Source organism: Andrographis paniculata, unplaced genomic scaffold (assembly GCF_009805555.1).
Source record: "Andrographis paniculata isolate CXL003 unplaced genomic scaffold, ASM980555v1 Contig71END, whole genome shotgun sequence".
Classification (NCBI taxonomy): Eukaryota; Viridiplantae; Streptophyta; class Magnoliopsida; order Lamiales; family Acanthaceae; genus Andrographis; species Andrographis paniculata.
In genome coordinates this window covers 5161423-5172780 of record NW_026137608.1, presented here as the reverse complement: position 1 = coordinate 5172780, position 11358 = coordinate 5161423, and the positions used below count along the sequence as shown (strand labels likewise).

Genomic DNA, 11358 nt, shown 5'->3' with positions numbered 1-11358 from the left:
AAATATAAAAAATCGAAACTGAATCGAACCGAACAATATCAAATATGCAATCTTTGTATTCGAACTGTATTTACTCGATTAATCAAAAATTCAATTCGATTATATGGTTGGGTTCGGTTTTTTTCCCACCCCTAATCATTATTTTGCATTAAATCAATTACTAAAAATATATATATATACTGACAGAATACGTGGAATACATACGGAGTGTGTCACCAAAACCACAGCGCCCAACTGTATCTCTATGGTCACCCAAAACGACTCGAAACTTTGTCGTTTTGATCCCAGTGGGCTGCCCATGGTTTATATTTTTAAACTATGGTCAGATGCTGCTGAATCCAACCCAACTTTCACTATTTCCTATGGGTCCCTGGGAGAATTCATTATTGCATTTTGACCATTCAAATTTTTATAAATACCCGTCCCAAGCGTTTCCTAATTTTCAGACGCTCACACTTCTTTCATTCTTTCAATGGCGGTTTACGCAGCAGCCGGTCGATCGAGCGGACCGGTCATCCGGTCCATCACCATCGCCCCTACCGCCGGTTTCGGCCACCGCTACTCCGCCCATTCGCCGCCCTCCGCCGCCGCGCCGCCGTGCCGGAGGACGTGTCTCTGTGCTCCGACGAATCACCCCGGCTCGTTCCGGTGCAGCCGGCACAAAGGCGGCGGGCCGGGAAATATCTCGCAAACGGCGGCCTATGGGAGCTCCGGTGGCCGGAATATTTCGCGCCCCCCCACCGGGAAGAATTCTCCGGCGCCGATCGGTGGCGCGGAGGGGAATTTGGTGAAGAAGGCTCTGGCGGCGTTGATTCGGCCCTCTCTCCGTCAGCAGCGCCGCCGCGGCGAGTTCAGGTGCGGCCGGAGTAGGCTCTCCGTCATGTCGAAGGCTTGAGATGTGGGGATGATCGGAATTTAGCTTTCGCGGCGGCGGCGGCGGTCGGCCCTTTTCCGTCTGAAGCGCCGCCGCGGCGGGGAAAAGGTTTGAAATTTGGTGACTTTGGACGAAGCTGTGGCTACGGCGGCGATGACGTCACCTCGCCGGATTGGTTCTGAACGGAAAGATTTTTTGTGTTCCGGCGACCGGAGATGCGCCGGACGATAAAAGAACCAAATTGTGTGATACTGTGATTCGACTATTGTGTTTTTTTTTTTTTACATTACATTCCATTTGTAATTTAATGTATACTTTTATTTGAGATATCTAACATTTATTCTTTTGTATTTTTAGATTATTTTTTTATTATTTAAACAATATTAAGTATTTTTTATAGAATAATTTAAGATCAATATTTGATTAAAATTTTATTAGTCCATATGAGGTTTTAAAAATATTAATATTATATTGAGATATAGTATGAATAAAATAGAAATGATTAAAATAATTTTATTAATATTGTGTGATATAAATGTAATGATATTTGTGTAATATATTATAAGTTGTAAGGGTATTTATAATATTAGGTAAATAGTACAATTATTTAAAAAAAAATATTGATACTTTGTTATGGCAGATTAAAATTAAAAAATAAATAATTTATTATGAAAAGAAGGGATTATTAACTTTTTTTATACTAAAATAAAAATGGTATATATATATTTTTAATAATATTGATTATTCTTATTCTTATTTTGGACATTTTTGAAATTTTCTATAAAAAAAATTATAAGGAATAAAGAAATTGTACTAAAGTTGGTTTGAACCAATTTTTTTTTTTTTTTTTTATCTAAATCATAAAAAATTAGGTAGGTAATATAATACTCCCTCCGTCACAGAATTATAGTCTTAATTGAGTTGTGCACGGATTTAAAAAATATTGATATTATATTGATAGTTGGTAAAAAGTATAAACAAAAAACTTTTTTGTCCTTGTAAGTGTATTAGTGTAAAAAATAGTGGCAATTGTGTAATAAAAATGAAAAAGTAGAGTTAGTTTTACAGTGATACGATTATTTATGAAAATAAGACTATTGTTTTGAAAGAGACAAATAACAAACAAAACTATTGCATTGGAACAGAGAGAATAATATGTATTATACATTCATTTTTGTAAAAAATAGTACGTTTATTATGGCAAGAGAAAAATGCACTATAAATATGGTAAAGAATATTAAAACGAAGTTTATGATTAAATGGTATTTTTTTAATAAATTTTAATATTTTGAATTATTTTTAAAATAAAAGTTAATATATGATTTAAATAAAAATGAACAGTAAATATATTTTAGAAAAAAATAATAATACAAAACTTAATATTAAAAATTATTAGTAAAATTGTGGGTCTTATTAATTAGAAGTAAAAGAAAAGTCAGCTGAAATTTATATTTGCAGTTGTTGACAGTTGACCATGGACTGAGACTCGTTCAAGAGTCAAATCGGTTCATCTGTAATTCCAAGTGCACAAAAACTGGGGTAATGATTTTTTAAATTACTTCTAATTATTTTATTATTCGAATTTTGCCGTGTCTACAAATTATATATATATAATTATATTAATTAGATCAATTAATAATATAAAATTAATATAATTATTTTTTACTTATTCAGCTATTTGCTTAAATTAGTTTTTTCAACGATTCTCTCCCATATTTCAAAATATCATGAATATGTATTCCGTGGATAGTCTGTTGGTATAGAGTTGACTTGTGACCGTGAGGTTTGGGTTCAAACCCCCAATGTCTCGGGTCACCTGTCACACATGATACAAACACAAACCTACTAATCGAGTTGCAAGGGCAATCTACATCGCTAGAATCGTTAAGAATTATTCTAAAAACAAACCAAAATAGCATGGAACAGTAGGATAACACATAAGCCTTCCATAGGCCGATGAACTAATTCAGCTACTAAATCACAGTGCCGTAAAAAATGAATGGTCATAAGATAGCAGTCCATGCCAATATGAAGAATTCACTATCCTTAATATATCGGACTTATATTTAAATCGGGGTAACTTACCAGGTAGAAGTAGTGACGCCGGCTAGAGACCTATGCGACGAGAGCACTATCAAATTGCTCGGGAAACATACAGAATTCTTCTTATCTGCTCGCTTTCCTTGGTGGACAAACATATTGCTAGGCTTCAACCACCTTTTTCGTTTTTTGGCCTTCCTTTTTCTTACTGGATTTCTTTGGTTCCTCAGTTGTACCATTGGAGTCAGCTTCAATCTCAATTCGGGCCAACACAGGTTTCGGCTGTGCAGTGACATGGCCTTGCTTAAGCCCTCCCCAATTTGTCTCATTCTGCAAGAATCACAAAGGGCATGTGACTTAGACTGCTCCAAAAATCATAGCATTTTGAAAGGCTTGAGAAAATCAGAGAGAGAGAGAGAAACCCAAGTGACAGCACTGAATTGGTCCTCAGAGTAGCCGAGCTGGGTGTATATTCTCAAAGATAAACTCGGAGTAATTGGAGACAAAGCAATTGCTACGATCCTTATAGCTTCCAACACAATCACTAGATCCTTCACAAGTGAAACAAACTACTTAAAACAATTGAGCATTATTAGCAAGCATAAAAGAAATAGCAAGAACAGTGTGAGTGAAATAAATAGATGCACTGCAGATCTAAAAGTATTAGGATTTCAGTATTTCTAGCATCGTATGAAACAATTGGAATTTGTGCCGGATGGAAACATCAAAACTGAGTTCAAAATAAATATTTCACAATTTTTTTTTTTTGTTTTCCTACAGAATAAAAGATGGACATAAGTAAGAAAGAGTATAAACCTTGGAAGCCATTTCGAAACCAGATTCTCCTTGCTTAAAAAGTGACCATGGTGCTTTTTCATCAATATATACATTTCCAGCAATGCCAATGTCTAGAATAGCTGCGCAGGCTGATGACAGCTCAAGATTCTCATAGTGCTGCCTCGATTTATCGACCTATATGGGAGTGATAATCAAACAGTTAAAAACACCTTTCAGTTTCAAGTATATAGTCCATCATAACGATTTCACGGCTCTACAGGTGAGTAAATAAGTCAATGGGATCAATACATAGACGTATATAGCTCGTATCAAATACCCAATTGCCCTATATTGATTGAGAGATACAGCCACAAACCAGCTCTGTTTTCTGCTTATTTCTATCCATACCAAATCCAATAGCTGCCAAATCTTAATTTTTGGAAACTGCACCCCTAAAATAGTAATATGCATTCCCCAACATGCTTTCCAGAAAACTATCAATTCCCCCAATATTTCACTTACAAACTTGTAGGAATGTCCTACCATTTTCGTATATCTTACATTCTCAAGACTTGTTACATTATTTATGCAAAATATTCCCACTTAAGAAAATTTTTTTAAAAAAATAGTGGTGCTGTATAATCTCCAAAAACTTTTGATCAACATTTTGCATCATCTCATCACTAAAAATGATACTGCAGTTCAAGAAAATTGTATGAAAACTTAATGATGGATTTCCCAAGAAGAACTACAGGATTTCCCTCCAGTCCCAAACACTCAGCTGACCCAATTCACATTAGAAAGCTATGATCATTGTCAATCCAAATCAACCTATGAGATCACTGGGATATGTTCCAAACGGAAGTAGTACAATACATGGCTCTAATTAAACTAAGGACACCATTGGCAGAGCCCATCATGGCCCAGGGGGTGTAGACACACAATGGCTGGTCTGTTGGGTTCCTCTTACTATCAGATTGCATCATATATTTATATATATATGTATATATTTCATTCATGCATATTTCAGAACAATATTCTCACAGTAGTGTACAAACAAAGATTATTTGTATGAGAGTTTTACCAGCTTTTCCACATTATCCTTGAATGCATTTCCTTCTGCAGCAATCGTTGAATCAACAGCAATGGTAGATTGGCAATTTTTTCTCAAAAGCCCAAGTGTACGATTGAGAAGATTACCTGCATTAATGTTAGTGTACAGTCAACACATAACTGAGGTTTCCAGTATGAACAAATGTCATGCATACACAAACACACACCAGCACGTGGTACACTAAATTCAATTAATATATTATCCACACTTGAGAAATTTATAAGCAACTTTATTGGTTGTTCAGATTCAGATGAAAAGTTTAGTTTTTGCAAGACAAACTCCAGAATATCCTTTTGTTTGTCCTTTTACTTAAGCACCAGGGCAAAGAAGTCCTAATTCTATTCTAACCTCTTACAGGAACTATTTATCCCCAAAAATAAAATAACTAATCTGTTTCCCATATTAAGAGGAAAACAACATTGATACGTAAAGTTTAGATCCTGAAAAACCACCATATGTTGCTAATATAGTTTTCTTTTACTCAAGATTAGGGCAGCACAAACAGTTTCCAGTCATATTAGGTGAAGATTTGCTCGAATCTTTGAGATATTAATAAAGTTGTAACCATCACTGGTGAAATCTTCTATGTTACGAAAAGGGGACATGTAATGGCTCTACTATAGTCACATATTATCAAACAGGCAAACCAAGCATAAACACAAGTAGGTCCAATTAATTTCATTTGAAACCATGTTAAATATAGCTTCAATATCAATTCCAACTTTTTACACCGAGGATCAGCATGTGAAAAAAAAGGGCAAGGAATGCAACTGTGGAATGGAGAATATGAGTACCAATAGTATTTGCAAGATTCGCATTAATAATATTGATGAAACGGTCCTCTGAGTAGTCACCATCACAACCAAACTCCACCTCCTTAAGGAAGAAATACCTGACAGCATCAGCTCCAAATCTGTGCACCAAGTCAGTAGGTTCAAGAGTATTTCCCAATGACTTTCCCATTTTCATGCCATCCTAGTACATAAAAAGAAATTCACGTGTAGTGGGGGAAAAAAAGACAGACAGAGAGAGAGAGAGAGAGAGGGGGAGAAAATCAGGGGATGCATACAGGATATGAGATTTGAGAAAAATTAAGGAACACAAAACAACTATGAGATGACACATGGTTACCCATATTGTATTATAGTTGGAAAATATTTATTTCTTCATAGTATATACATTATCTTCTAAAATATTCATGTAAATATAATGAACCAGAAGATTAGCATAGCTATCCTTTTAGGAATTCCAAGGATGGAGAATTAAGAATAGAGCAATTGGGAATGAGTAAAATCAAAATTAGAAAGACTCTAGATGAGAAGTATATCCCAATTTATTCCAAAAGCTGGAAAATGAGATGTAGGACTTCATAGTTTTGATTTTAATGACATTAGAAACAGCCTGAACCCAGAGAAAATAAATCACAGAATATCATTTGAGGCTAACTTGAACACCTTTGTCAAGAATCCATGGCCAAAAACCTTCTTCGGGAGACTGACTCCAGCTGACATCAACATTGCCGGCCAATAAACTGCATGAAACCGTAATATGTCCTGCACATGATTATTATTTGTTATATTGACTTAGCAGTAGGAGAAATTTCTCGATACAATGGACCAGCTAAATTTAACTAATTTTGGTCAACTAGAGAGAAGATATTGCATTCAAGAGAAACAAATCAATGCTATAGAGATAAAAGCACAAAGAGATACATCAAGGATTACAAGATAATGTCCGTGCACGGAGCTCTTTCCAAAATTTCTGAACATATTCAAGGTTCTTCAAGATTAAGAGCCACTAAATAATCCTACAAATGAAATGGAAATAACATAATGAAAGAAAAAGTAACAACACCCTCTAGAATAATAATATAATAATAAGAAACTTCACTTTTAGCTGAGGAAGGAAGCCAATTAGAGTTAATAGTAGTTGGATGCACATGTGAGATTTGTTCAGCAAACACTCGGACCACAATAATTGCAGAAGTCATATAATACAAAAGGGAGGGCACAAAATACCTTCCCAATCAAGTGTAGTGATGCAGGCCAACCAGAGGAAACAGCAGCCTGTAAATTAGGTTGCTTCTTATCATCGGAAAGAGCAGATATGTACCTGCTTAATAAGAGGCCGTAAAAAATGCCCTTAGAATAAGAATCATATTTTCCTATTAAAGAGTATATGAGAAATTTACTAAATTATTATTACAACATTATATATAAACCCAAAATCTTATTATGTTTGAACTACTTTTAACGAATGAAAACATTAATAAATGTGGTGTGTTCCATCGACTACCTTTTTTTTTACTAATTCTTGTATCTATTTTCATGAGAAGTTTCTATGGAACACAATATACTAGATGCAAGTCTTAGGATGAAAGATTACCCCAACAAAGCATCAAACCATACATAAATAGTCTGCTTGTTATCATTTGGCACAGGGATACCCCAGTCCACTGACGCTCGGGAAATGGAGAAATCTCTCAGTCCACTTTTCACCCAGCCTTGTACCTAGGAGAGTTTATGAGAAAATAAGCATTATAATATACAATCAACTGGACTTCATACAAAAAAAGGTGATAGATTTTTCACTGTAAATTAAAATTTTGAAAAGAATAAGGCTCATCAGCTGAGGCAGACAACAGGAGAATATGGTGGAAACTCAAATAGCTGATGCTCGAAATATTGTTGTTCCACATACAGAATCAGATTTGTAATACAAAAAGCAGTATCATTGAAGGAGCCTTTTTCCGTATGTTAAAGCAACTAAAAACTACATAACGATAAAAAAGATACACTACTCTTAACAATTTAAACTTTTAATGGAGGGGGCAGACATTCAACAACGTGTAACATTATTATATCATAGCAGGAGGCTCAGAATTCCAAAATCTCCAGCACAATCCTTCTATGAAAGGTTTGATAATATCATTGTCAGCTGATGAGAAGGCATTTAAAAACGAAAAATAAAATAAAACTTATACACCTTTATCACAGTCAACTCTTACATTATAGGGTCCTTCAACAAATTTAAGACGTTTCTAATATACTGGTGATCAGCATGCCCACAACTTTGAGGTTGCAGATGTTGATCACCTTTTAGCAATAAATGAATTCATACCAAATTTTTTTCAACTTCAATGGACACAGAATTCTACCAACATTCATTTGCAATATCTTATTATAGTTAATTACCATGAATAAGGATTAAGACTTCAACCCTATGACACCCACAAATTTGTAATTGATCTGGTTGATTAAACTTGATTCAAGTATAAATGATTTCCAAACATAGGGGGAACATAAGACTTAGAAAAAAAAAAAAAAAAAACCCTTTGATAGCTAAAAAACCTCGTTCAAACGAAAGGAAGGCTGCACAAAATCGGGGTTATCTGCTAAAATCTCCTCTAACCGCTTTTGAAACTTCGATAGAGCAAAGAAGTAATTATCTTCCTTCCTGCGAACACAAGGCTTCAGATGGATGGGGCAGCACTCATTTTCCAACAAATCTTTCTCATCCTACAGGTTTACAAAGGCAAAATTGCAGGTCAACGACTAATCCCAAAAAAATAAAAATTGATGCACTAATTTACAGACCACATATTCAGCCACGCTTCTAGGACTCTCTCGTTCATCACTACAAAACAATGGCATTATACATGCTATAAACACACAAAGTCCACGTCAATAGAATCACCACCCAAACAGTTGAAACAAAAATAATTTTACAAAATCAGATCATTGAAGTTTTTCGAAGCTAACTATAAGACTGCTTAAACTATATGTAAATCATCAATTTCAGTTCAATTCTCCTCTCAGTGATCCATCAAAAGCATACAACAAAAGTCAAGTACGGTTTATTTCATGAAGAGGACTGACAATACTATAAACTATTCGAGTGCCAAGTGGCAAGCCCAATCAACATAGCCAAAAAATGTCAAATCAACAAAATGGAATTCCTGAAAATAAAAGTGGCATCGCCTAAGTCATAAAAACTCACCAAGTGATTTCATAAAATAAAAATATAACAATATATTACCTCTGTCTAATCTATCATAGCAATGCAACACTATCCTTTTTAAGTGACATACAAAACAGAATAGATGATTTTGAATGATCACCATAACATTTTCCTGTAATAACGTAATTCTAGCTCTTTAAACTACACTAGAATGCTAATAGAAGATACTTATGAATGTGGACTTGATGTAATATCTTTTCCGGTACCAAACAGTACCTTATATTCCTCACAGTTGACACAGTACAGGCCCTCATAATCTGCGCGGTAAATATCTCCATTGGCGAGCACCTTTGAGTAAAATTCCTTGACAATGGCTTCATGATCGGGGTGAGTCGTCCGAATAAACTTGTCATAAGATATGTCTAACTGCCAATAACAGGAGTCCAAATGCTGAATAAAATAGACACCAATGCACACGGTTTTAACCATCAAAATAGAAGATATGACAGAGAAAGAGAATACCTCACTCCAGAGTGACTTATAAGCTTGTGAAATTAGATCACAATGCTCACCGGGACTGGAACCATTGGCAGCAGCAGCTGCAGCAATCTTCTCCCCATGCTCGTCTGTGCCGGTGACAAATATAACACTCTTCCCCAGGAGCCTCTATACTTCAAAAATGTATAATATAAATTATCATATTTTTATGTTCTCATTCAGCATTTTAAGAAGTCAAAACACTTGGCAAGATCATCCACGGAAGTATGTTTACATATGTTTTCAACCTTGTTTTGACACTATTCATAACAGATTCCCTCTCTAAAATATATAATGTTCGATGACCATTTTTCATTAAAATTATTAAACCATAACCTACTTTTCTTATAAGGAAAAATGTATGTTTGCCACATCAAATACCTCTCTTTTATTGAATTTTTCTCTTCTCCCAAAACTTTTGAAAACTACAAGGGTGTCTTTTCCACTTCAAATCCATATTAACACTATTTAACATGATTCTCAATAAAAATATAATATTTCATAGATCACATTAAAATATTATTTAAACTAAAACTCAAATTAAAACTCAATTTCTACTTCAAATCCAAATCATTACTATTTTTCCTTTCCTTTTTCCAATAAAAATAGACTTCTCGATCCGTTTCAAAATAATAGTCCAATTTCCAAAAATAACCATATTACCTTATAACTGTCTCTACTTTTTCATCATTATTATACAAATGCCATTACTTTTTCCGCAAATACACTCACAAATAAATTTTAGCCTTTTACTATCTACTTTATACTCACTTTCAATGTGATATTATTCCTTAAATCCCATACCGAATCCCAATGGGACTATTATTATGGGGCCGAAGAAGTATTTCATTTCACAAACCATCACATACTATTTAAACCAATATTCAAATAAAAATCTCAATTTCAAAAGGTGTTTCTGGTTTCTACTTCAAATCTAAATCAACACTATTTTTCCAATAAAAACACTATTTCATCTCACAAAAATATCATAATCAAAATAATATTTAAATCAAAACTCAAATAAAAAACTTAATTTCAAATCAAAACCAAACAAGCAAAATTTTCAAAACATGTCTATACACGAGCTGTAAAGCTGCTGCAGTTGTATCATGTCATCAAGAAACCACTCTAAATGTTTGCAATTTCCAGTTTCTAAATTACCATATCTAGCAGAAATCAGGAAACAAATATAACTGCAGAAGCAAATAATCAACCATGGAATCCAATCAAGCTGCCAACCCCATTTTCACCAAACACACACCATTCACCACTTGCTCAATATCCAAAATTGTCGCTTCCAAATCGATTATACCCCCAAAACACAGAACTGTGGCTCTAGAATTACCTGAAAACGAGCTATGGCGTCGGCCGCAATGGTAGTGTAAGCGCTTCCCATGTGAGGAGGGGCATTTACATAGTAAAGCGGAGTAGTGATTACAAATGGAGAGCAGTCTGAATTTGCAGCATCCGCAGTGGTACAAGTGCAGTAGAAGGCGCCTCTGGTGAAAGAAATAAGCTTGGAATTCTTGAAACGCAATTTCTGACGAACCTGAATTGGTGAGGGGAAGAAGGAACGGAGTGTGCGGCGCATGGAAGATTGGAGTGTGGAGACCATAGATGGTTGCGGATTTAGAAGAAGAAGAAGAGACATGGACGATGAAGAAGAAAAGCTTGAGCTGGTCTTAGGAATGGTTTCGATTCAATGGCCAATTGGCGGCAGCTACACTCTGATAAGCTTCTCCCCTGCGGGTCTAATCGGGCCAGCCCGAATGGGCCTCGTGTCAGCCCGCGGGCCAATCAAAATCATATATATATATATATATATATTCATTTTTAGCCTTTTTCCCTCCGATTCCAAACTTCTCGGCTTCCACTTTCCGGTCTCGCCGGCTATCATCTTCTCCGATCGTCTTTCCTTCTCTGTCTGTGACTTCCAAGTTCTGAAATTTCTTTCCTACCGTTATCTTCTTATTCTTTCTGGCTTCGTGGTGTTATTCGTTTCTAGTCTTCGACGTCGTCATCCCTGAGAGTGTAGCTTCGCTGTCGTGGTCGTCGA

At 35.3% G+C, this 11358-nt stretch overlaps 2 protein-coding genes across 2 annotated transcripts; one reads left to right on the top strand and one right to left on the bottom strand.

Moving 5' to 3' along the window:
• Positions 1–427: 427 nt before the first annotated feature.
• Positions 428–1226, top strand: LOC127264886 (uncharacterized). Its single transcript, XM_051294455.1, has one exon. It carries the CDS (start codon positions 473–475, stop codon positions 893–895), a length of 423 nt encoding a protein of 140 aa, XP_051150412.1. The 5' UTR covers positions 428–472; the 3' UTR covers positions 896–1226.
• Positions 1227–3016: 1790 nt separating this feature from the next.
• Positions 3017–11348, bottom strand: LOC127264895 (methionine--tRNA ligase, chloroplastic/mitochondrial). Its single transcript, XM_051294473.1, has 12 exons — positions 10648–11348; positions 9288–9431; positions 9042–9191; positions 8156–8323; positions 7191–7315; positions 6824–6917; positions 6260–6358; positions 5600–5780; positions 4776–4891; positions 3731–3886; positions 3337–3465; positions 3017–3244 (listed from the first exon to the last, which is right to left on the bottom strand). Exons 1-12 carry the CDS (start codon positions 10951–10953, stop codon positions 3077–3079), a joined length of 1836 nt encoding a protein of 611 aa, XP_051150430.1. The 5' UTR covers positions 10954–11348; the 3' UTR covers positions 3017–3076.
• Between the last annotated feature and the right edge of the window lie 10 nt (positions 11349–11358).

Excerpts from the sequence above, each read along its gene's own strand:
- LOC127264895 (XM_051294473.1), bottom strand. The coding sequence starts at position 10,953 with ATGTCTCTTCTTCTTCTTCTAAATCCGCAACCATCTATGGTCTCCACA. Across the intron at positions 9,432-10,647 it reads ACGCCATAGCTCGTTTTCAG|AGGCTCCTGGGGAAGAGTGT; the intron begins GTAATTCTAGAG and ends TTTGAAGTATAG. Across the intron at positions 5,781-6,259 it reads GCCATGGATTCTTGACAAAG|GATGGCATGAAAATGGGAAA; the intron begins GTGTTCAAGTTA and ends TTTATGTACTAG.
- LOC127264886 (XM_051294455.1), top strand. The coding sequence starts at position 473 with ATGGCGGTTTACGCAGCAGCCGGTCGATCGAGCGGACCGGTCATCCGG.